Genomic DNA, 26,324 nt, shown 5'->3' with positions numbered 1-26,324 from the left:
GCCATGGACTGGTTGGGCCGAATGTCATGTTTTACAAAGCTCTGATTGGCTCTGGGTCTCACTCCCTTCCCCACACACCCTCTCCTTTTTAATTGGTGCTTGAATTCAGGGAAGATTCCTGACTGGCTCTCAGGGATTGTCAATCATCATTGGTCATGACACTCCTTGTTAGAATGTAGGCTGTTCCAGTAGTATAAATACAGGAGCTTGTGTGAGACAGGGTTAGTGCCAGAATTGTGTAGGTGATAGTAATGATGGCCTCCCAAGTGTGTCAGAACTACCACCAGGACTGTGATGCTGCTGTCAACAAGCAGATCAACATGGAGCTCTGTTCCTCCTATATTTACCTCTCCATGGTGAGTTGTGTATTCCTTGTTGTTGCATTCTGAAAAGTTGTTAATTCTCCAGTTCCATGAACTGGCTTTAAGCTGTATTTCTTTGAACTTCATTCCCTGGGGGAGAAGAGTCTTTGGGCAGTGAGGACTTCAGGTGTGTAATACAAGGGGATCTTGTTGAGTTAATGGACTGCTCCCTGTAGCAGCTGCCCTTTATTGAGGTGTAATATCTGAAACCTGCTCTGCTGCTGCCTGAGTGCAACAGAAGAGCACAAACCTGGTTAGGGGCCTGTTGACCTGAAACAATGTTCAGTTTCAGTGGGGGACTGTAGTTAGTGAAATGTGGGCAGCTCCTCACTAGTGTTCTCATTAATTGGAGGTGAAGTACTGAGAATCCTGGTGTTGGAGCCTTGCTCACTGCTGAGATCTCTATTGCCCACTTGCTGTGGAAACTACTGGAGTGGAGGATATTTCTCACTCTATGTCCAAACTTGGATTAGAATGGAAGAATCATCATTTCTATAGTGCCTTTCACTACCTTGGAATGTCCCAAAGTGCTTTGTAACCAATGAAGTAGTTCAGTGTAGTCACCTGTTGTAATGTGGGAAATGCAGTAGCCAATTACTGCACAGTAAGCTCTCCAACTGCAATGGGATAATGATCAGATCATTGGTTTCAGTGTGTTGGCTAAGGGATAAATATTTGCCAGGACACTGCAGAAATCTCCCCTACTCTCAAGTAGTACCTAGAACATAGAAGCAGGATTAGGCTAACTAAAGAAATAAAGGATGGTATCCAATTTTAAAAACAAGGTCATACAAAGTGGCCAAAACTAGTGGGAGGACAGAAGATTGGGAAGCTTTTAAAAGCCAGCAAAGATTGACTTAAAAAATGTTTATGAAAGGATGCTAGACTAAAGTAAACTAGCATGAGATATAAAAACAGAAAGCAAGAGTTTCTATAGGTATATTAAAAAGGAAGAGTGGCTAAAGTAAATGTTGGTCCCTTAGAGGGTGAGACTGGAATTAGTAATGGGGAACATGGAGATGGTAAACTCTGAACAAATATTTTGTATCAGTCTGTATGGTAGAGGACACTAAAAATATTCCTATAGGGGGGAGGAACTATCACCATCACTAAGGAGGTGGTACTCAGTAAGGCAGATACATCCCCTGAGCCTGATGGCTTGCATCCTAGGGTCTTGAAGAGGAGTAGAGGCAGGGATTGTGGATGCATTGGTTGTAATTTACCAAAATTCCCTGGATTCTGGGGAGTTCCCAACAGTTTCAGAAAACTACAAATGTCTGTCTATATAAATCAGGAAACTATAAACCAGTTAGAGGAAATTTGGTCAGGCAGTCAGCATGGATTTATGAAGGGGAAGTTGTTTGACAAATTTGCTGGAATTCTTTTGAGTATGTAATGAACTGGATGGATAAAGGGGAACCAGTGGATGTGGTATATTTGGATTCCAGAAGGCATGTGACAAGGTGCCACATAAAAGGTTACTGCACAAGATAAAAGTTCATGGGCTTTGGAGGTAATATTAGCATGGCTAGAGGATTGGCTAACCAACAGAAGAGTTGGGATAAATGGTTCAATCTCTAGTTGGCAATGAGTAACTAGTGAGGTGCTGCAGAGATCCATGCTGGGACCCCAACTATTTACAATCTATAATGACTTGGAAGAAGGGACTAAGTGTATTGTCAGTAAACTTGGCTACATTACAAAGATAGGAGGAAAAGCAATGTGTGAGGAGGACACCCAAAAATCTGCCAAAGGACATTGACAGGCTAAGTGAGTGGCAAAAATTTGGCAGATGGAGTACAATGTTGGAAAGTGTGAGGTCCTGCACTTTGGCAGAAAAAAATCAAAGCCAGTTATTTAAATGGAGGAAAAATTGCAAAATGCTGCAGTACAGTGGGACCTGTGGGTACTTGTGCATGGATTACAAAAGGATAGTATGCAGGTACAGCAAGTGATTAGGGTGGACAATGGAATCCTGACCTTTATTTCAAAGGGGATGGAATATAAAAGCAGGGTAGTCTTGCTACAGTTATACATGGTATTGGTGATGCCACACCTGGAATACTGAGTGCAGTTTTGGTTTCCATATTTATGAAGGGATAAGCTTGCTCTTGAGGCAGTTCAGAGAAGGTTCACTAGGCTGATTTCTGGAGATGAAGGGGTTGACTTGAGCATAGGTTGGGCCTCTAGACATTGGAATTCAGAAGAATGAGGTGATCTTATCAAAACATGATTTTTGAGGAGGCTTGACAAGGTGGATATAGAGGATGTTTCCACTGATGGGGGAGACTAGAACTAGAGGGCATAATCTTAGAATAAGGGGCTGTCCATTTAAAACTGAGGAGAAATATCTTGAGGGTTGTAAATCAGTGGAATTTGCTGCCTCTGAGCTGTGGAAGCTGGGACATTCTATAAACTAAGACTGAAATAGACAGTTTCTTAAAGATGTTATGGGGAGCAAGCAGGGAAGTGGACCTGAGGCCATGATCAGATCAGCCATGATTGTATTAAATGGCAGAGCAGGCTCGAGTGGCTGTGTGGCCTACTCCTGCTCCTATTTCTCATGTTGTATGTCGAGTGTTCTTTACCCCTCAAGCCTGTTCTATCATTCAGTAAGATCATTGCTGCTGATCTACCTCAACTCTACTTGCTGCACTGTCCCAATATCCATTGATACCCTTAATATCCACAAATCTATTGCTCTGTCTTGAATATACTCAATGACGGAGCCTCCACAGCCCCTGTGGTGGAGAATTCCAAGGATTCACCACCCTGTTGAGTGGAGAAATTTCTCATCTCAGTCCTAAATGGCTGACCCCTTAAGGGACTGTGACCCTGGGTTCTAGACTCCAGCAAGGGGAAACATCCTCCCTGTGTCTAATCCTTCAAGCCCTATAAGAATTTTGTGTATTTCCAATGAGATCATCCTTCTAAACTCTGGAGAATAGAGGCCTAGTCCACTCAATCTCTCTCTCTCTCTCTCTCTCTCTCTCTCTCTCTCTCTCTCTCTCTCTCTCTCTCTCTCTCTCTCTCTCTCAATATTTCACACCCACCTGAGGACAGAAGTTTTGTGTAAATAACAAAGTAGAGGAGGTATCGTTTATCCAGGAGTTGAATTTAGTTTGACTGGACATGAAATATAATCCTGAATTTTAGTTTATAGTTTTTCTTTGCTGATTGCACCTTTCATCCTGTAATAGGGAGGTGAGGCTCAACTCAAGTGAATTGCATTTTGCTAGCTAACAAATGGTATCTATTTTTGAAGGTTTAAGAATTCACTAACTGGGGCAAAAATAATAATATTGCATTGTATGTGAAGATCAAGGTCTAAAGAAGCTGTTTTAAATTCTCTCTGCAGTCCTTCTACTTTGACTGGGATGATGTTGCCCTGCGTCACGTTGCTGAGTTCTTCAAGGAACAGTCACATGAGGAACATGAGCATGCTGAGAAACTGATGGAATTCCAGAATCTGCGTGGAGGCTGAATCATCTTGGACATCAAGGTTTGATTCAATAAATGTGTGGCATTGTGTCTGGATCCCCTTGGACTGATTGTTCCCAATACATGCTAAAGCTGGAATTGGTTCCAATCTGGTCAATGCCAGTTTTTATGCTCCACATGAGCCTCCTCTCTCTCCTGGCTTCATCTAACCCAATCAACATATTATTCTATTCACTTGTCTACCATGCACTTGCCTAGCCTTCCCTTAAATATGCTGTTTGCTTCATCAATATGACTCCAATGTTTGTGATAGAATATAAAATTGCTATGAGGCTAACACATTGGTTCATGGTAATGTTGATCTTTTTTATTGTATGTTTGTTTAATACATTATGTGAATTGTTTTTTGTTTCCAGAAACCAGCGCAGGATGAGTGGAGCAATGGTCTGGAGGTGATGCAGAGAGCTCTGCAGATGGAGAAGAATGTAAACCAGAGTCTGCTGGATCTGCACAAACTCTCCACTGGGAGGACAGATCCTCATGTAAGTTGTTAATAATTTTAATGTGGGCTTTTGGGTAAGTTGGAGGTTGTGGAATCTTGCTGTGCTTGAGCCTAATTAAAGGCTCCCCATGCCTAATAGCTTTGTTGATGGATTATTTTTGAGTTGTGGAAAGGAATGGGGGTAGTTGGCCTACTGTGGACATAGACTCGTAAAGGTGTGTCTGATCCCAAGATCTGAGCACCTATTATGCAGAAAATTTAATCTGATGTTGCAGTAATTACTTCAATCCCAATTGCAGCACTTGACTATCCTCCAGTTCAAGATGAATTAAAATTTAAATTCTCAAGCAGAAGTTGACATTCCTTGATATCTGCTCCTGGACATAACTAGTTTCCCTCTTTCAGTTGTGTGACTTCCTGGAGACCCACTACTTGGATGAACAAGTGAAGATGATCAAGAAACTTGGAGATCACATCACCAACCTGAAGAGACTGGGAGCCCCTGAGAATGGCTTGGGCGAGTACCTGTTTGACAAGCACACCCTGGGGGAGAGTGACTAAACTGACTGGATCAAGCTTGTTGTGTTTAGTACATATATTTATAATTAGACCCTTTCCTGTAGGAAATGATTGTTTGTGACTTTGTGCAAAGAGCTGAGACCATCACTCTAAATAAATTGTTCAACATTGGATTGGGTTTTGTCTCCTTTTTAAGTTTGAGTGGATGCTTATTTTTCATTTAACATAATGTGGTTTACATCAAACAAGAATTATACAGGGCTGTGTAACAGTGCTATGGGATTTAATCCAATGAAATTTGTTTATCCTCTTGTGTAATGTTGTTTTTTGTATTGACTGGGCCATTCAGGCCCCTGTTGTAAGATCTAAAATGTTTCAAGGGTGCATTCAGACAGTTGACAGCCTGCTGGGTTATTGGCCCAGTGACCAAAAGCAGAGTTAAGGAGGTGCAGAGATGTTTTGGGGAGGGAGCTCCAGAGCTTGGGACTTGGACAGCTGTATAAAATTACTTCTTCCAATAATCAGCCCTTGCATAAATGACAATTTTTAATCCAACAAACTGCAAGTTGAAACATGTTAAACTGAAATTTTGCCAGTAAATCAGTGTTGCACCACTTCAGTCCTGTGAAGAAAGTCCTGAATTAGAATCCTATTTTAATAACTATTGGCCCTGGCATTAGTGAAGAGCAATTTTGCTGTGGTAATTTAAATATATTGACATATATTCATAAAAACATAAATAGAAGCAGTAGTAGGCTTTTTGGCCCTTTATGCCATTCAATATGATAATTGATCCTTTAAGTCACCATATTCCTGCTTTTACCCCATTGTCCTTCATGCCTTTGTATCAAGATATCTATATCCTTCCTAAAAAATATATTCAATGACTTGGCTCCACTACCTTCTGTGGTCAAGAATTCCCTAGCTTCACCACTCTCTGACTGAAAATGTCTCATCTCAGTGCTAAATTTCCTACCCTGTATCCTGAGCTTGTGCCTCTTTTTTTTTATTCTAGACTTCCTAGCCAGGGGAAACATCCTCCCTGCATCCAGTCTATCTAACCCAGTCAGAATTTTATGTTTCAATAAGATCTGCTATCGCTCTTCTAGTGAATGTAGGCCTAATCGACCCCAATCTCTTTGTTCGACAATCCTTCCATCCCAGGAATCAGTCTGGTAAGCCTTTGCTGTGCTTTCTCATGCTTAGAGACCCAAAACTGCGCACAATACTCCAGGTGTGGTCTCACCAAGGCCCTGTAAAACTGTAGCAGGACATGTATTGGGGAAAAAATTGGAAATAATACATTTGGTTTCCTCCTCAACCTATTTGTGATTGGCTAGAGTTCAAGCACTGATCCTTGTATCACACTAATCACTACCCACCACCCAGGAAAAGACCTGTTTATTCCTATTCGCTGTTTCCTATCAATTAACCAATTTTCAATCTATGCCAGTATATTACCCCCAATTCGATGTGCTTTAATTTTGCACACAACTCTTCTGGGACTTTATCCAAGGCCTTCTGAAAATCCAAATACATTACATCCACTGGTTCTCCCTTATCTAATTTATCAGTTATAGCCTCAAAAAAAAACTCCAGTAGGTTTGTCAAACACGGTTTTCCTTTCATAAATTCATGTTGACTAATAATAATTTCCTTTAATTCCTCTTGCTCACTAGATCCTTAGTTCCCTAGCATTTCTGGGATGTTATTTGTGTTCTCTTCTGAGAAGACACAACCAAAGTATTAATTGTTCTGCCATCTCCTTGTTCCCCATTATAAATTATCTCATTTCTGACTAAAGGACCTACATTTGTCTTCACTAATCTTTTTCTTTTTACACACTTGGAGAAACATTTACATCGGTTTTTATGTTCCTTGCACGTTTCGTCTCATATTCTATTTTCCCCCCTCTTAATCAATCTCTTGGTCCTTTTTTGCTGAATTCTAAACTGCTCCCAATCCTCAAGCTTGCTACTTTTTCTGGCAACATTGTATGACTCTGTTACACTCATAATAAACAGTGAGACTGAGAACTGTGTATAAAGAGCTAGTGTGACCGTAGCTCCTTTAATAAGATTACAGAGTGCAGGTACCTCGTGGGTGGTCTGCTTATATACTGTGCTCCCAAGGGATGCTGGGATCCCTTGGGACTCCAACAGGTGGGCCCTCTGTGGTCAGGTGTAATGCAGGTTACAAAGGGTTAAATACATAACAGACTCCTCTTTGAATTGAATACTATCCTTAATTTCTTTTGTAAACCATGGTTGGGCCACTTTTCCTTTTGTGTTTTTGTGTCAATGCAATTCATGCATTCGTTCCTTAAATGTTATCCATTGACTGTCCACCTCATGCCTTTTAATCACTCTTCCCAAACTATCATAGCCATTCCTCATACCTTCGTAGTTTCCTTTGTTTAGATTTAGGACCCTGGTTTTGGCTTGGACTACTTCACTTTTCATCTTCATGAAGAATTCAATCATGTTATGGTCACTCTTCCCTAAAGGACCCCGCACAACAAGACTATTAAGTAACCCCTTCTCATTGCACAATACCCAATCTACGATAGCTATTCAGACATGTTGAAGACCTAATTTCAATTCTTTGTATATATAATGACTCAAAAGTCTGGTTACTGTAAATTCACTCAGGTGCAACCTGATCCATCTTTATTCCAGCCCAAGAGTACCAGAGTGACAAAGACACCCAGCTTATATACAGGTGACCAAGCACACATGCATACAGCCCGATGACGTCCGACCGTGGCTCTGGTGTCTGGTGACCCCCAAACATTAATACATAACAGTATATCATGCAAATTCTATTCATGCATTTCAATCTAGTGTTGCAATACTGTAATACAACAGCTGAAAATGTTCATGTGTGTTCAGCCACATAAGGCAGTGGGACCACAAGTAGATTTTAGTGTCTTAAAGGAGGCAGAGAGATTTACATAACATGCGTATGCCATTTGTCACCTCGTGCCTGCTCCCCCATTCAATAAGATGCTGGCTGGTCTGATCTTGGCCTCAACTCCACTTTCCTGCCTGTTCCCCATAACCCTTGACTCCACTATCTCTCAAATAGCTATCTATCTCCACCTTAAATGTATTCAATGACCCTGCCTTCACACACACACACACACACACACACTCATACAATACTGAGGAAATGCAGACAGGCAGTATTGAGGGAACGCTGCACTGTCGGAGGGGGCAGTACTGCGAGAGCGCTGCACTATCGGAGGTGCTATCTTTAAAATGAGACGCTAGACCATCTGCTCTCTTAGATGGACGTCAAAGATCTCAGGATGCTATTTCGAAGAAGCGCAGGATGTGATCTCTCCAGTGTCCTTGACAATATCTATCCCTAACCAAAACAGATTCTCTGGTTATTAACACACTGCTGAACTTGATTGGCTGTTAAGAGCTTTGAGACATCCTGCGGCCGTGAAAGGGCTATATAAATGGAATTCTTTCTTCTTTCTAAGTGGATATGCGTTCCCAAGGCTGCCACAATGAAGTCCAGGTGCAAGGAGATAATCGGATGCAAGTCTTTCTTTCTTTTTGGACAGCAGTCCATTTTATTGCTTGTAAAATGTCATGGTAACATCATAAGAATTCAAAATCCCACGGTCCGCGCCACATTCTAGCTCCTGTGTGTACAGGTGCTCACTGAACTTGGAAGTGATGGAGTATCTGAGCACTTACGCTTGTCACATTCATTTCACGAACTGTCCGTTCACCTGACCCGCTGTCGGTTGCTTTGCAGACTCACTGCTCTGTCTTTGGATGTTGCATCTACAGATACCTGAAAATGACCAACCCACTGAACCGTGCAGAACTATTAAAAAGACACTGACTCGCAAACAACGGAGGATTCAACTAATCTGGGTAAGTGGGCCATCAACAAGGCACGCCAGCGGCCGTTCGAGGTCGTCGTATTGCCCGACTGTACGCCTCTCTTCCATGGCTATGTTCGCAACCGGAGATGGAGCACGCGGTGTCCACCGGTACGCTCACGGCCTTCTGTGAGAGGTGGGTGCCGAAGGGACTGGAGTGCATTATCACCCCTGGCAACCAAATTTTAATTTGATTACTGTTGTTTAAAGTTTAATTCGTTTACTGTGCCGGTTTTAGTGCCCCCGCCCCCCACCCCACACTTTTAGCCAGGGGTCACTTGTATAATTTGTGTTTCAATGCCCTAAAAAAAACAAAAAAAAAGGGACACTTGAAAAGTTTTTGGAGTGTGCACCCCCTTTAATCAGGGGGCACTTGATTATTAGTTTCAACAAAGATAGTTGTGTGCCTTTAAACAGGGGACCATGCTTGACTTTAAATTGACAGTTGCTGGCAAAAAGAAGGGTCAAACAATGATGCTCATTCTTCAAAGTTCATGACTGGCTCTGGAGTCATGGCCCCGCCTCCCTTCACTTGATTGGTGCTCTGACAGAGACTGCAACTTGTGATTGGGTATTGAGGAATGTCACTCACAGCTGGGCTGTCCCGCCCTGGATTATCCAGCAGTATAAATATAGGAGTTTGCAATTAACTAATTCCCAGTTTCTTGCTTCAACAAGGTTTAGATTTTTGGAAAAGCAAATTAGGATGGCTTCTCAAGTGTGTCAGAACTACCACAAGGACTGTGAGGCTGCTGTTAACCAGCAGGTCAACATGGAGCTCTGTTCCTCCTATGTTTAAGTCTCGTATTTCTGAGCACTTCACAATGGAACCTCTGCAATGTGAATTTACTAGATTCTATGCTGTATCCTGCCCACTTGATGCACAGTGAATTAATTTGTTAAATCTATACTATAATAGAAATTATCACCTTGTGTATTCATTAACAAACTGCCTCTCTGTTCCATGCAGTACCTGAGCCATATTTGGAGAATCTTGATGACTTTCTTTCCTGGGCTCTTGTGAGCTTGTAGTTGAAGTTTATTTGGAATACACCCTGCATTCAATGTATGCAATTCAGAATTCCCATCCTCATTTCTAAATCACTCCATAGCCTTTCCCTACCTTGCTTTTTGCAATGAGGGGATTCAGTCTTCAAATTAGAACCAGACCATTTAGGGGGGGGAAGTCGGGAAGCAATTTTTCTCATTTGTGGTGGACTGGAACATATACACTCTCTCTCTCTCTCTCTCTCTCTCTCTGCTTTCCACATTCCACCCACCCAACGCTGTGGTTGCCAAGGCAAGGTTTTTGTTGGGTAAGGGGATTAAGGGATTAGAATATAAGAAATAGGAGTAGGCCATTTGGCTGATCTTCTCCCTGAATTCCACCTTCACGCACTATCCCCATAGTCCATAATTTATTTCATTCCCAAAAGTCGATTGAACTCTGTCTTGAATATACTCAATGACTGAGCATCCACAGTCCTCTGAGTGAAGAAATTTCAACTCCTCTCAGTCTTTAATGGCCCACCTCTTATTCTCAGACTGTGACCCCCTGGTTCTAGATTTCTCCAGTTAGGGTAAACATTATTTCTGCATTAACCCTGTCAAGCCCCTCAAGAATTAGATTTGCACCTCATTCTACTAAACTCTAGAACATTGGCCCAGTCTACTCAATCTCTCTACATAGGGCCATCTCCTCATTCCAGGAACAAGTCTAGTGAACCTTTGTTCCACCTCTAAGGCAAGTATGTCCTTTGTTTGGTCAGGAAACCAGAACTGTACACAGGGTATTAAGAGATGGCGGAAGTTATAGCAGATGCATTCTTTATAATCTACCAAAATTCTCTGGACAGGTACCATCGGATTGGAAAGCAGCTAATGTAACGCCTCTGTTTAAAAAAGGGGGCAGACAAAAGGCAGATAACTATAGGTCGATTAGTTTAACATCTGTAGTGGGGGAAAATGCTTGAAGCTATCATTTAAGGAAGAAATAGTGGGACATCGAGATAGGAATAGTGCAATCAAGCAGACGCAACATGGATTCATGAAAGGGAAATCATGTTTAACTAACTTACTGGAATTCTTTGAGGATATAACGAGCATGGTGGATAGAGGTGTACTGATGGATGTGGTGTATTTAGATTTCCAAAAGGCATTCGATAAGGTGCCACACAAGGTTACTGCAGAAGATAAAGGTACATGGAGTCAGAGGAAATGTATTAGCATGGATAGAGAATTGGCTGGCTAACAGAAAGTAGAGAGTCGGGATAAATGGGTCCTTTTTCGGGTTGGAAATCAGTGGTTAGTGGTGTGCCACAGGGATCGGTGCTGGGAGCATAACTGTTTACAATATACATAGATGACCTGGAAGAGGGAGACAGAGGGTAGTGTAACAAAATTTGCAGATGACACAATGATTAGTGGGAAAGCGGGTTGTGTAGAGGACACAGAGGCTGCAAAGAGATTTAGATAGGTTAAGTGAATGGGCTAAGGTTTGGCAGATGGAATACAATGTTGGAAAATGTGAGGTCATCCACCTTGGCGGGGGGGGGGGGAACGGTAAAAGGGAATATTATTTGAATGGGGAGAAATTACAACATGCTGCGGTGCAGAGGGACCTGGGGGTCCTTGTGCATAAATCTCAAAAAGTTAGTTTGCAGGTGCAGCAGGTAATCAGGAAGGCAAATGGAATGTTGGCCTTCATTGCGAGAGGGATGGAGTACAAAAGCAGGGAGGTCCTGCTGCAACTGTATAGGGTATTGGTGAGGCTGCACCTGGAGTACTACGTGCAGTTTTGGTCACCTTAATTAAGGAAGGATATACTAGCTTTGGAGGGGGTACAGAGATGATTCACTAGGCTGATTCCGGTGATGAGGGGATTACCTTATGATGATAGATTGAGTAGACTGGGTCTTTACTCGTTGGAGTTCAGAAGGATGAGGGGTGATCTTATAGAAACATTTAAAATAATGAAAGGGATAGACAAGATAGAGGCAGAGAGATTGTTTCCACTGGTCGGGGAGACTAGAACTAGGAGGCACAGCCTCAAAATACGGGTGAGCCAATTTAAAAACTGAGTTGAGAAGGAATTTCTTCTCCCAGAGGGTTGTGAATCTGTGGAATTCTCTGCCCAGGGAAGCAGTTGAGGCGAGCTCATTGAACGTAATCAAAGCACAGATAGATATAGATTTTTAACCAATAAGGGAATTAAGGGTTTTGGGGAGCCGGCGGGTAAGTGGAGCTGAATCCATGGCCAGATCAGCCATGATCTTGTTGAATGGCAGAGCAGGCTCGAGGGGCTAGATGGCCTACTCCTGTTCCCAATTCTTATGTTCTTATGTATTCTCGGTGTGTCCTCACCAATACCCTGTATAATTGTAGCAAGACTTCTTTACTCTTAACATTTGTTACAAAGGAATTAGATTTCAACATACCATTTGCTTTCCTAATTATTTGCTAGATAAATGGAGTTAGCTACAGATCTGACCGAATTGAATGGTGGAACAGGTTTGAGGGGCTGAATGGCCTGCTCCTGTTCCTAATGTTCTTGACCTCTTCGCTTTAGGTACCAGTTTTTGCCCTTCTGTCTTTTCTCAAACTCCCTTTTGATTTTATTGGTGGTAAAGCCTTCAGCCATGTTTCCCCCTACTTGGTGGAACTCTCCCTCAACCCCTCTGCTTCTCCTGATCTTCTTTGATGACCTCAAACTCTGAGGGGTGGTAATGGTTGTCTGCTGGAATGCCTTGATATTTAGTGCTGTAGGTATGAAATGAATGCTGCTTAGTTTTGCTTCCATGGGATGAATGTAGCCAGTAACACTTGGGCCAGATCTACTATGTGAATTGTGCACTGTGACTAAATCGCTACTTTACTTTACTTCTAGTTCCAGTAGTGCCCCTTGGCTAGCCTATACACAGTAGATTGGGTTCAATAAACCATGATTGCAGTGGTACTGTTAATAATCTTTCACTAATTTCTAAACCTACAATTGAGTATAGGGTGCCAAGATTAAGGATATGGTTTTGAGCTTGTTCTAACAAAGCTGAATTGATAACCATGGAATACTACAGCACTGAAGGAGGCCATTTGGCCCATCATGCCTGTGCTGACTGTTGGCTAGAGCTATCCAACTAGTCTCTCTCCTGCTTGATCTCATAGCCCTTTAGATTTGTCCATATTAAGTCTTTTTTTTTAAATGTTGCCATTTAATTTACTTCCACCATCCTTTCAAGCTGCCCATGCATTTTAAAAAAAGTTACCTCTGGTCCTCGTCCTTTCGCCAATCACTTTTTTGATTTTCCATTAGCCAGTTTCCCTATTGCTAGGGGATTATTCATTCCACCACATTAGTGAAGTCGGTAGGCAGTTGCGAGCTTGTGTAATATTGTACATGGAAATTCAGGGAGACTTTGAATTATTTGAAGGAAGCAAAATTGAGTTTGGCTTTATGTACAATAGTGACAATAATAGATCTGCCATGTGATACCCAACCAATTTTCTGATCTTTCTGCAGTCCTTCTACTTTGACCGGGATGATGTTGCCCTGCGTCACTTTGCTGAGTTCTTCAAGGAGCAGTCACATGAGGAACGTGAGCACGCTGAGAAACTAATCGAATTCCAGAATCGGCGTGGAGGACAGATCATTTTGGTGGACGTCAAGGTTTGGCTCAATAAATGAGGTGCCTTTTGTCTGGCTCTCCTTAAACTGATTGCTCCCAATACATTCTAAAGCAGTTGGTTCCAATTTACAGCACAGAAACCAGCCATTCCGACAAACTGGTCTCTGCCAGTGATCAGGCTCCAAACATCTGCTCCCACCTTGCTTTATCTAGCAACAGATCCTTCTATTTCTTTTAACCTCGTGTACTTATTTAGCTTAAAACCATCTGCTATTCACCTCATCAATTTGACTCCAGTGGTTGATGGCTGAATGCAGTAATTCTATATTCTAACACATTGGTTCATGGTATCCTAGACTTCTGATGCCATTTTTTCATCCCTTATTTCCTTCAAACTTGTGTTTTGTTTAATCCATTGTCAAGGAACTGTGACTTTCTTCTTCAGAAACCAGAGCAGGCGGAGTGGAACAATGGTCTGGAGGCGATGCAGAGAGCTCTGCAGATGGAGAAGAATGTGAACCAGAGTCTGCTGTATCTGCACAAACTCTCCACTGGGAGCACTGACCCTCATGTAAGTACCTCATGTAGGTTTCTGGATAAGTTGGAGGTGGTGGAACCTTGCTATCCTTGAGCTGTTTCAAAAGATCTCTGCCCAAGAGCTTTATGTTGGGGTGGGTTTTGTCATAAATGTAACAACACTGCAATACTGAATATACGTAAGAAATGCACACCTTGACCACGGGGTGAACTTGTCGCAGACACTCCTCACCTGGTCATCCAGGTATATAAAGGGAGGTCCCATGCAGGGTCATCACTTCTTATTCCTGTGATTAAAGGTTCAGGTCATGGAGTGACCTTGTCCATATAATGTGCCTCGTGTGGATTTGTGGTATTGTGTAAGGATTTACAGTTTTTTTTGTGGGGGGTGAGTGGGGTAGGAAAGGACAGGAGGTCGGTCTATTGTGGACATTGACTAGTACATGTGTCCCAGCAACTATTGTGCACAAGTTTAATCTAAATGATCCAGTAATTCCATTGATTTCAATTGCACCACTTAACTCCTCCAGTTCAAGACGATTAAAATCCAAACTCCTGAGGGGTAAGCTCCAATGTTCCTTGATATCTGCTCCATCTTAACTAGTTTCCCTCCTTCAGTTGTGTGACTTCTTGGAGACCCACTACTTGGATGAACAAGTGAAGATGATCAAGAAGCTTGGCGACCACATCACCAACCTGAAGAGACTGGGAGCCCCTGAGAATGGCCTGGGAGAGTATCTGTTTGACAAGCACACACTATGTGTGTGTGCGCGTGTGTGATCTGGAGCTTGGGCCAAAGTAACTGTTTCCACTGGTAATAAGTAGTCTTTCTGCTATTTGCATCAATGGTAACTGATGCAATACAACAAACTCTCAATTGCTGTAATTTTGTTAAAATGCAAGGAGAGTTTGCCAATGAATTAGAGTAGAACTATTTCATTCCCAGGAACAATCCCAAAATATATATATTATTTCAGTGGGAACCAAACTCCATATTGTTGCTGCTGACTTGCTGGTCGGGTTTGTGGATACAGTAGCACAGAATGACTTTGGTGAGAGACCAGCAATGTCTCAGCGCATTGTGGGAGCTCCCTGAATCCATGGTATGGAAGTGGTTGGTGGTCTCAAATCAACACCTCCCACATCAGTTTGAGACCCGGGAATTATAGCAGTGAACAGAATACTCAGTTATAGACAGATCTTTTGGTCTCAACCGTCACAATGCTTTTATTCAAATTAAATCTCACACATGCTTCTTGTAAAACACACCCTGCTAGCATAAAACAAACAAACACAGCACAACAAACAACACTGCGTGCCCCCCCCCCCCCCCCCAAAATCGCAAAGTAGCCACAACTAATAGTCCTGCTTGGACCAATAGCGCACCACTGAATCTGTGCAACAGACTGTGCGTATGCCTATGATCCGCGCAGAACCTCCCTACTAAACTCCTTAGGTTTGGTTGGGTCACACGACACCCCTCCACACTATGCGGTGGTCTAAACGATGTGTGGGTTGGGATAATGCTCATCAGTTACCCCTTTGCCTTACTCACTGCTTCTCCAGACGAGGTGTATCTTCTGGTTCCGTATCAAGCTGTGGTTTCCAAGTCATAATTGAAATAGCGAGGTGCTCTTTTTTTCAAAGATGGTTTCTTCTTTCCGCCCCAGATGGAGTGCTCGGTCCTTGAATGCATTGAATGAGGCAAGCAAGTGTCGAAGAGAGAGAGAGATGGCAGCAAACTGACACTTCTTATACCTGAACAATGCTTGCTGAATCCTCGTGCCAAAAACCAGTCCTTTGCCTGAGGCAGTCCAACTAAAGAGCATAAATCACATCTCCGGCCTGTACCTTTGTTACTGGGCTCCTCCTGGGGATAAAAGCTCCAATGAGTCTGGCCGAATGAGTCAGCTTCCTTTGTCCTGAGGTTCCTGTGTTCAGGGCTATCTCATTCCACTTTGATAGCTTGAGCACTGACCAGATTATCTGATCACACACTGATGGAGGGCCCCTTTGTCATGTAATGGGAACCCATTAGCCATCTACCTGTGATGAGGTTCCTGCTTTCAGCCATTGACTATCCCCACGCACCTGATGTGTATTCCTGTAGTACACGCCTAGGCCTGTCCCAGTCATACTGTCAGCTCTTCTGCAGTAAATGAAATATGGAAAAGCAATGTCCAAACTTAAAGTCCAAAATCCTGAAGTTTGTGTCGATGTTTGCGCTGATGCTTACAGTACTAAAGGCAATACAATTGGGTGATTGGGAAATGCAGCTGAAATGCCATATTTACTTACAAGCCACTGGCCACTTGGGGCAGAAAGTGTGAATTCCTTTTGGGGAGAGGATTGAACTTGGTTCTTAACATTTTTTCTGTGTTTGTCTCTCTCTTGATTGAATAACCTGTCTACCTCGGTTCTTACATGAATAAGAAGTTTTCCAAGGCATTAAAGGGAGAGGTAATCATGAACTGTACTCGAATAAAATGTAATCCTTCTAGAAGGAGTAAATGTATTAATTAAACACACAAAGCAGTTAACTTAAAACACCAAGCAAGAACAATAGATATTTCTCCTGCCCGCGGACCCTTCAACACTTTCTGTTACAGCAATTAATAAACCCAATACAGCTCCTCCATAAACATATCCACTTGTGCATTCAATACCAAATAACAATCATCCTCTCCAAATCCTGTTGGATCCCCATGTGTCTCCTTCACCGCAGGAATGGATTCAAATGTTGACACTACAACTGTATTTATCCATGTCATGTTTTTGCACCTAAAATTTCATCTAACAACCATCTGCCGAGCCAACTGACTTATCTGTGTCCTAAAGTTGCTTACAGCCTTCCTCACAGTTAATCTATCTGATCCAATATCATTTCCATCACAAAGACCACGTACTTCTGTTATGTGTGGAGAAAGAGTCAGACTGAACACTGTGAGCTCAAAGTAAAGTGTGACCTTTGTCTTTTATTGCAGGTCTCCAGAGTGCTTCTCCAATCTGTGAGGCCTCCTTAAATACCTGTGCTCCCAAGGGATTGTGGGATCCCTTGGGACTCCAGGGGATGAGCCCTCTGGTGGCTGTACAGAGTATCGACAAGTTTACATATATAACAACACTCCCCCATAAAGTTAACAGTGTAATTAGAAGGTGAGTCGATCTGGGACCTTTCTTGCCCTGGTTGATCGTCTCGGTGTGAATGTCGGTATTAGCGAATCATCTATTGTGCCCTGGCTGGGCTGCTCTGCCGCTGGCCTTGCTGGGCTGCCCGGTGTGGTGGGTCCTGCTGGGCTGCTGTGGATGATGGGTTCTGCTTCATGGCCAACCGCGGTGCCAGTTGCCACTGGTGTGTATGTTGGGGGGTCAAAAAATGTAGGGTCCAATGTGGGTTGCTCAGGTTAGTCCGTGAATCTGAGTTTGATTTGGTCCAAGTGTTTCCGGTGAATGAGTTAATTTGAAAGTTTGACCAGCAACACCCTGCTCCCCTCTTTGGCCATGACAGTGCCGGGAAGCCACTTGGGACCTTGTCCATAATTCAATACAAATACAGGATCATTGATTTCAATCTCGCATGACACATTTGTGCTATCATGGTATGTACTTTGTTGAAGCCGCCTGCTCTCTATCTGTTCATGTAGATCAGAGTGAACTAACGAGAGCCTTGTCTTAAGTGCTCTTTTCATGAGCAGTTCAGCAGGTGGGATCCCAGTGAGCGAATGGGGTATCGCGCGGTAGCTAAGTAGGACTCGGGATAGGCGAGTCTGCAGTGAGCCTTCCGTTACCCTCTTCAAGCCCTGCTTGATGGTTTGCACTGCTCTCTCTGCCTGACCATTGGATGCTGGTTTAAACAGGGCAGATGTGACATGTTTGATCCCGTTACGGTTCATGAATTCTTTCAACTCAGCACTGGTAAAACATGGCCCATTGTCGTTCACCAGGACATTGGGTAGGCCGTGTGTGGCAAACATGGCCCGCAGGCTTTTAGTAGTGGCAGCGGACATGCTCGCCGACATTATATCACATTCAATCCATTTGGAGTACGCATCTACAACCACAAGGAACATTTTACCCAAGAACGGGCCTGCATAGTCGACGTGTACCCTAGACCATGGATTGGAGGGCCAAGACCATAAACTTAGCAGCGCCTCCCTGGGTGCATTGCTTAGGGTCTGGCTATCGCTTTCATCATTACGATGCCTGGGTGGGTACTGTGGAGGTCACTAACGAAGGTGTCTCTGCCCTTCCTGGGAACCACTACTCCATTGCCCCACAGAAGGCAGTCTGCCTGTATAGATATTTCATCTTTGCGCCACTGGTACGGCTTTATCTCTTCCTGCATTTCCACTGGGACATTGGACCAGCTCCAGTGAAGCACACAGTTTTTCACGAGGGACAATAACAATGTGCTGAGACCCGGTAAGAAGTTACCAAAATAGTTCAGGTGTCCTCGAAATGACTGCAGCTTTGTCACGTTCTGTGGCCTCGATGCGTTCTCGATTGCCTCCACCTTCGAATTGGTGGGCCTCATGCCGTCCGCCGTGACCTTCCTCCCCAGGAACTCCACTTCAGGCACCAGGAAAACGCACTTCGAACATTTTAACTTGAGCCCCACGCAGTTGAGTCCACTAAGAACCTCCTCCGGGTTCTGCAGATGCTCAACTGGATCCCGACCTGAAACCAAGATGTCGTCCTGGAAGACCACAGTGCGCGGGACTGACTTCAGGAAGCTTTCCATGTTTCTCTGGAATATCGCCGCCGCTGATCAAATTCCAAGCGGGCATCTGTTATCAATGAAAATACCTTTGTGCGTGTGGATGCAGATGAGGCCCTTCAATGATTCCTCCAGTTCCTGCATCATGTAGGCTGAAGTCAAACCCAGCTTCGTGAACATCTTTCCTCCCGCCAGCGTTGCAAAGAGGTCACTGGCCTGTGGTAGCGGATATTGGTCATGCAGGGAGAAACGATTGACAGTTACTTTGTAATCACCACAGATTCTGACGGTGCAATCTCCCTTGAGGACTGGGACAATAGGACAGGCCCACTCATTGAACTCGATCATTGAAATGATGCCTTCTGTTTGCAGCCGGTCGAGCTTGATATCTATCCATTCTCTCACCATGTACGATACTGCTCTCGCCTTCTGATGGATGGGTCTGCACTTTTGCTCCTTGGAATTTCCCGTGCCTGGTTCGAACAGCGAAGGGAACTTGTTTAAGACCTGGGCACACGAAGTGTCGTCAGCGGGCGATAGGGCTCGGACGTCGTTCCACTTCCAGCATATCTTTCCCAGCTAGTTCCTGCCGAGTAGCATGAGACCATCGCCCGGTACCACCCAGAGTGGTAGCTTGTGCCATGCTCCATCATAGGAGACCTTTAAAGTAGCACTGCCCATTACGGGAATCAATTCCTTTGTGTAAGTTCTTAATTTTGTGCGAATTGGAGTTAAAACTAGCCTTGAGACCTTGCTGCACCACAATTTTTCCAAAGTCTTTTTGCCCATGATTCACTGGCTCGCACCTGTGTCCATCTCCATTGACACCGGGAGTTCATTTAGTTCAACATTCAGCATTATCAGGGGACACTTTGTGGTGAATGTGTGCACCCCATGTACCTCTGCCACCTCGGTCTGATGCTCTGGTTCATCGTGATCCTCCGTGGATCTGTCCTCCTCTGCACCATGGTGGTTTGCAGGATTTACAGCTCGCCTGCACATACGTTGGAGGTGCCGCATTGTTCCACAGCCCTTGCAACTGTACCCTTTGAATTGGCATGAATGAAAACAATGATCACCCCCGCAGCGCCAACAAGGTGTTAATGGCCTTGCATTCATCACCCTTGATGGTGGACTCTGAGACATCTGCGGACGTGCAGCTGCAAGCATGCATGACCTGCCCTGTACATTGCGATTTGAAAACAACATCACTTTTTTCACAGTACTTGTAGCAACACTTGTGTGCTGAGAGATTTGCTTCATATTGTCACTGGTGGCAATGAATGCCTGGGCTCTCGCTATGGCTTTACTCAAGGTTGGGGCCTCTACAGTCAAAAGTTTGCGAAGTATGGTTTCGTGGCCAATGCCAAGTACGAAAAAGCCTCTGCGCATGTGCTCCAAATGTCCTTCAAATTCACAAAGTCCTGCAAGGCATCTTAGCTCGGTGACATAATTCGCTGCTTCCTGGCCTTCAGAACTTTTGCAGGTGTAGAACCGTTACCTCGCCATCAGAACGCTTTCCTTTGGGTTCAAATGCTCCCGGACCAGTGTGCACAAATCATCGTACGATTTCTTCGTGGGTTTCGCTGGAGTAAGCAGATTTTCATGAGGCCATATTTTGGTGCCCCACAGACAGTGAGGAGAATTGCTCTTCGTTTGGTAGCGTTCTGTTTTCCATCCAGCTCGTTGGTTACGAAGTATTGATCGAGTCAACCCACAATGGTTTCCCAATCATTTCTCTCAGAAAATTACTCAAGGCTGCCCACTGTTTTCTGCATCTTTGCGTTGGCTATCTGTATCTCGTTGCCAGTTGTTATGTATGGAGAAAGAGTGAGACTGAGCTCAAAGTAAAGTGTGACCGTAGTCTTTTATTGCAGGTCTCCAGAGCGCCTCTCCAACTTGTGAGGCCTCCTTAAATACCTGCGCTCACAAGGGATTATGGAATCCCTTGGGACTCCAGGGGATGAGCCCTCTGGTGGCTGTACAGAGTATATACAAGTTTACATATATAACAACTTTCATCTCCATAATATTGCTCACTGCCTTCCCAGTCTATCTGCTGCCGAAACTCTCTTCCATGCCTTTGTCACCTTTAGTCTCGACTATTCCAAAGCTCTCCTGGCCAGCATACCATCCTCAACTCTCCGTAAATATCCGCTCATTTAGAATTCTGCTGCATGTGTCCTATCTTAAGAGGACCAAGAGGTAAAATCAAATGAGAGGGTGGGGATGCTGGAAAAAATTCAAAATTAAGATGAACAAAATGAAACTGGAAATCTGATGGACAAAAGGAAGAGAGCTGAAGAGAGAGGACGGCAAAGCAGGATTCTGAATGCAAGAGAGATGAACAAAATAGAGGTGGAGGAATTTGAAGGGACAAGAAAGCAAAAAGAGCTGGACATTTTGAAGGACAAAGTTGGAGAGAGATGCAGACCAGTGAAAGAATAACTGAGGGAGAGTCAAAATAAACAGAGCTACAGTATCTGAGAGTTGGAGATTGATAAATCAGAAAGAGGATTTAGAGAATATAATGAAGACCAATTACAAAAGGAAAGGTTGGATAAAAGAGACAATATCAACAAAGTTACTTCCATGGAAAATTCGTTCTAAGCGGATAGATTTACAATTAATTCATCATATTTAGTATATTTTCATGACTGACGTTTAGTATGTTTGTTATGATTTAGTGTAATGCGAACTGAAATTATTCTGATTCTGTAACATTTAGTCTAACTTTATTAGAGATGTTTATAACAAAAGTTAATTTGTTTCCAAAATATGCTCAGATTTGAGAGATGAATGAATGAATTTACATATGTGGCAAATGATCTTCAGGTTGCCACTGGATGTTAGCTTAATAAGGAAGCTTAAATAGTTTAGTTCTTGTGGCGGAGATGCGCTTAGAGATCGTGGCGGAAGTGCGGCGAATGTTTGACAGAGGAGCAGAGAATGTTTGTGGTGGAGGAGCGGCGAGAGATCGTGGCGTAGGTGCGGCAAATGTGGGTACGGTGCCCAGAAGAGCGGAAGACCCAAGGGCAGCAAGGGCCAGACCACACTGTGATATGTGTGCGCACTAGGTCCATGCAGCAGAGCAGGCCTCCAGGTCATCTTGGTTACCACTCGCCACGGGATAAAGGCCTAGCTCGGTCAAGCCCGTGTGGTGGCTGATGTGCAATTCTAACCACGATAATAAAATCCACACACAGGCATCTTACACCCCTTCAATTGGAGTTCAGGACTAGAACATCGGGTCCTTCATTGAGAGATCTATGATCTCCTGTGAAAGCAAGTCATCCTTGTTCGAGGGACTGTCTATAATGCTGATGATTTATCCAATGTTTATAAATTAATTTGTTGAGAACTGCAGTGAGTGAAATGAAATTGCCGTCTTCAGTCATTCCTCTCTCAAAGTTTCCAGTCACCTTATCCGATCTTTGCTATTGTATGAAACTTCATAAATTGCAAAGGAAGCTTCTCACCACCTTGGGCTTTCTGTGCCTATCACCATCCCTACTCCCCACAGGGAGTGACACTGAATTCAAAGAGATCCTGTGCAAAGTATCAATCAAAGGTTCCCCCAGATTCCGTAACCACAGGCCTGAATCAAAGTCTCTGGTGCCTACCTGGGTGGCCATTGAGTGTGACCATGTGATGTCCATCAGTTTGCTCAAAGCCCTTTGTGACTGCATCATAGATCCTTCAACCAATACAGGTATAAATACCCGATACATTTTCGGTTCAGGTGGTTCAACATTCTCTCTCTAGCCACTCTATCAAAACTTTTCATAATTATAAGGACCAGTGGTATGATTGGTGGCTCTTGATCTGAATCACTGCCACCCCCTTTGACCCATCTAAAACAGAGTTTTAATCCAAGCGAACGCGTTTCATCAGCTAATCCAGGACTGAACCACTTCTGCACTGAAACCAGACATCACGGCTTTGGATCTCAGAGAAACACCAACATGAAAGGCAAAGGACCAGAGAGGAGAGATGAGAATTGTTTTTACACAGCGAGTTGTTGTGATCTGGAACACACTGCCTGAAAGGGCAGTGGAAGCAGATTCAACAGTAACTTTGAAAAGGGAATTGCATATATAGGAGAAAAGAAAAACATTGCAGGACTATGGTGAAGGAGCTGAGGAGTGGGACTAATTGGATCACTCTTTCAAAGAGCCTGCAAAGGCACAATGGGCTGAATGGCCTCCTTCTGTGCTGTATGAATCTATAATGAGGCACAGTTACAGAACAACTGAAGAGGGTGTAAAAAAGATTTACAAGGATGATACCAGAAATGTGAGGGTATACCTATCAGGAAAGGATGAACAGGCTGAAGGTGGCCTAATAAAGGTCCTTACAATTATGAAAGCTTTGAAAGAGAGAATGTTTCCACTTGTGGGGTAGAGCAAAACTAGAGGCCATCAATATAAGATAGTCACCAAGAAATCCAATAGGGAATTCAGGAGAAATTTATTTACGCAGAGAGTGGTGAGATTATGGAACTCACTACCACAGGGAGTGGTTTAGGTGAATAGTAGGGAAGCATTTAAAGGGAGGCGAGACAAGCATAAGAGGGAGAAGGGAATAGAGGCTTTTTCTGATAGATTTGGACAATGAAAGACGGGAGGCTCGAGTGGAGCACAACACCGGCATGGGCTGGTTGGGTTGAATGGCCTGTTTTCCAAAGCTCTGATTGGCTCTGGGCCTCAACCTCCCGCCCCTAAACCCCCTCTCCTTTGTTAATTGGTGCTTGGATTGAAGGGAGATTCCTGATTGGCTATCAGGGATTGTCAATCATCATTGGTGCTGTCATTCCGTGTGTGAATGCAGGCTGCCCCAGTAGTATAAATACAGGTGCATGTGAGAGAAAGGATTAGTTCTTGAATTGTGCAGTAATATACATAGTCATGATGGCCTCCCAAGTGTGTCAGAACTACCACAAGGACTGTGAGGCTGCTGTCAACAAGCAGATCAACATGGAGCTCTGTTCCTCCTATGTTTACCTCTCCATGGTGAGTCTTGTATTCCTTGTTGCTGCATTCTGAAAAGTTGGATATTCTCCAGTCCCATGAACTGGCTTTAAGCTGTATTTCCCTGAACTTCCTTCCCTGGGAGAGCAGAGTCTTTGGGCAGTGAAGACTTCAGGTGTGTAATACAGACAAACTTGTTGAGTTAATGGACTGCTCCCTGTAGCAGTTGCCCTCTTGAGGTTTAATATCTGAAACCAGCTCTGCTGCTGCCTGAGTGTGTGACAGAAGAGCACAAACCTGATCAGGGGCCTGTTGACCTGAAACAATGTTCAGTTTCATTGGGGGGACTGTTGTGAGTGAAATGTGGGCAGGTTTTCACTAGTGTTCTCATTAATTGGAGGTGAAGTACTGAGAATCCTGGTGTTGGAGCCTTGCTGAGATCTCTATTACACTATTACTGTGTAAACTACTGGAGTGGAGGATTTTTCTCACTCCATGTCCAATCTTGGATTAGAATGGAAGAATAATTTCTATAGTGCCTTTCACTACCTTGGCATGTCCTAAAGTGCTATGTAGTCAATGAAGGTGTTAAGTGTAGTTACCTGTTATGTGGAACATATGAGCAGGAGTGAGTGTAGGCCATTTGGACCCTCATGCTTGCTCTGTCGTGCAATCATCTTCCTCAACTCTACTATCCTGCACTGTCCCCATATTGCTTGATTCCCTAAATATCCAATGATCGTATTGATCTGTTTTGAATATGCTCAACTGCTGAGCTATTACAGCCCTCCGGGGTAGTGAATCACCACCCACAGAGGGAATTTCTCATTATCAATCCTAAATGGCTGACCCTTGGTTCTCGACTCCCCAGCTAGGGGAAGAAACCTTCCTACATCTCCACACACCAGCCCTGTAAGAATTTTGAATGTTTCCCTGAGATCCTCTTTCTCTGGAAGAATGGAGGCCTAATCTACTCAATTTCTTGATCTTTCACATCCACCTGAGGACAGACACAGCCTTTGTTAACAGTGTTTGTGAATGATGGGAAGTATTACTTGTTCAAGAGTAGAATTGAGTTTGATTTGACATCTTTCATCCTGTTATTGGGAGGAGCAGCTATCCAACTTCGATTAGTGAAGCGAATTGCACTTAAGCTAGTTCACAAATGGTTGGTATTTTTGTAAGATTAAGAATTCACTAACTGCGGGGGGGGGGAAATAATCTTGCATTATCTATGTCTGAAGAAGCTGTTTAAAATTCTCTCTGCAGTCTTTCTACTTTGACCGGGATGATGTTGCCCTGTGTCATTTTGCTGAGTTCTTCAAGGAGCAGTCACATGAGGAATGAGAAACTGATGCAATTCCAGAATCGACGTGGAGGCCGGATCATCTTGTCTGACATCAAGGTTTGTTTCAATAAACAACTAGCTTTCTTTCTGGATTTGATTCCATGGTCCTGGTGGTGGAATGCAATAATTGCATCATCCTGTGACACATTGTTTATGGTTATCTGGATGTCTGGTTGCTTTTTCACTTGTCTTCCTTCTACTTTCTCATGTATTTTGTTTAATTGATTGTAAGTGAATGGCCTGTGACTTTCCTCTTCAGAAACCAGAGCAGGATGAGTGGAGCAATGGTCTGGAGGTGATGCAGAGAGCTCTGCAGATGGAGAAGAATGTGAACCAGAGTCTGCTGGATCTGCACAAACGCTCCACTGGGAGCACTGACCCTTATGTAAGTGTCTCATGTGGGTTTCTGGGTAATTTGGAGGTCGTGGAACATTGCTGTCCTCAAGCCTACACCAAAGATCTCTGCCCAATAGTGTTGTGTTGGGGTTTCTCTCCTGGGTTCTTCAGTTAATTGGGGAGAGGACCGGGAGGTTGGCCTACTGTGGACATGAATGTGTTTCCAGGATTTAAGTACCCATTGTACAGAGTTACTGGATCATTAAAGCAAATTTACATCAATCTTAATTACCCCATTAGACAATGCCCCAGTCCAAGAGGATTAAAATCACAACTTTCAGATACTGGCCATAACTTGTTTTCCTCTTCTCCTTCAGTTGTGTGACTTCCTGGAGACCCACTACTTGGATGAACAAGTAATGATGATCAAGAAGTTTGGAGATCACATCACCAACCTGAAGAGACTGGGAGCCCCTGAGAATGGCATGGGGGAGTACCTGTTTGACAAGCATAGCCTTGGAGAGAGTGACTGAAGCTTGTGTTCAGTCCCTGTGTTAATATAATTGAGGAACCCACCCCTCCAATTCTGCAGGGAATGGGGGCTTGTGACTTTGTACAAAGAGCTGAGACCTGGGCTCTTGATGTGAAATGTAAATAAACTGTTCAGTGCTGTCTCCTGTTTTTTGTCTCCTTGTAAATTTGAATGAGTGGTTGCTTATTTTCAGATTAACTTTAGGCCAGAATTACACGGGGCTCTGTATCCACTTTATTGCCCTCGCTCCTTCTCGTGCAAGTCTGATTTTTGTCTGGATTATCAGGCTCCTGCTTTGAAGATCTAATTTAATTCACAATTTGCATCTGAGCCACAGGTGACACTGTTGGACAAAGAGGAAGGTTTTAAGGAGTGTCAGAGGTGGGGGAGAGAATTTTTAGGAAGGGAATTCTCGAACTTGGCCCAATTCTCTCTGCCATTTGCATCAACAGCAACTCTCTCTTTAATCCCTCAATACAACAAAATATCAGCTGCTATAATGTTGAGAAACTCTCTGTACATTTTAACAATGAAGTA

The 26,324-nt window shown here is 43.6% G+C and overlaps 1 protein-coding gene and 2 pseudogenes across 1 annotated transcript; all 3 read left to right on the top strand.

Annotated features, from left to right (window-relative positions):
• Window positions 1–254: 254 nt before the first annotated feature.
• Window positions 255–4,866, top strand: LOC139262539 (ferritin heavy chain B-like; annotated as a pseudogene).
• Window positions 4,867–9,431: 4,565 nt separating this feature from the next.
• On the top strand, window positions 9,432–14,664 carry LOC139262538 (ferritin, higher subunit-like). The gene is made up of 5 exons (XM_070877703.1): window positions 9,432–9,518; window positions 10,818–10,832; window positions 13,242–13,388; window positions 13,793–13,918; window positions 14,503–14,664. The coding sequence occupies exons 1-5, from the start codon at window positions 9,432–9,434 to the stop codon at window positions 14,662–14,664; spliced, it is 537 nt and encodes a 178-aa protein (XP_070733804.1).
• Window positions 14,665–23,511: 8,847 nt separating this feature from the next.
• On the top strand, window positions 23,512–25,788 carry LOC139262537 (ferritin heavy chain, oocyte isoform-like; annotated as a pseudogene).
• The last annotated feature ends 536 nt before the right edge of the window (window positions 25,789–26,324 follow it).

Source organism: Pristiophorus japonicus, chromosome 4 (assembly GCF_044704955.1).
Source record: "Pristiophorus japonicus isolate sPriJap1 chromosome 4, sPriJap1.hap1, whole genome shotgun sequence".
Taxonomy (NCBI): Eukaryota; Metazoa; Chordata; class Chondrichthyes; family Pristiophoridae; genus Pristiophorus; species Pristiophorus japonicus.
Note: the sequence above shows the minus strand (reverse complement) of the source record. Positions and strands in the feature narration are given on the sequence as shown.

Bases quoted from the DNA above. Each gene is read 5' to 3' on its own strand.
- LOC139262538 (XM_070877703.1), top strand. From the start codon at position 9,432: ATGGCTTCTCAAGTGTGTCAGAACTACCACAAGGACTGTGAGGCTGCT. The intron at 13,389-13,792 runs GTTTGGCTCAAT...TTTCTTCTTCAG, and splicing joins TCATTTTGGTGGACGTCAAG to AAACCAGAGCAGGCGGAGTG. The intron at 13,919-14,502 runs GTAAGTACCTCA...TCCCTCCTTCAG, and splicing joins CTGGGAGCACTGACCCTCAT to TTGTGTGACTTCTTGGAGAC.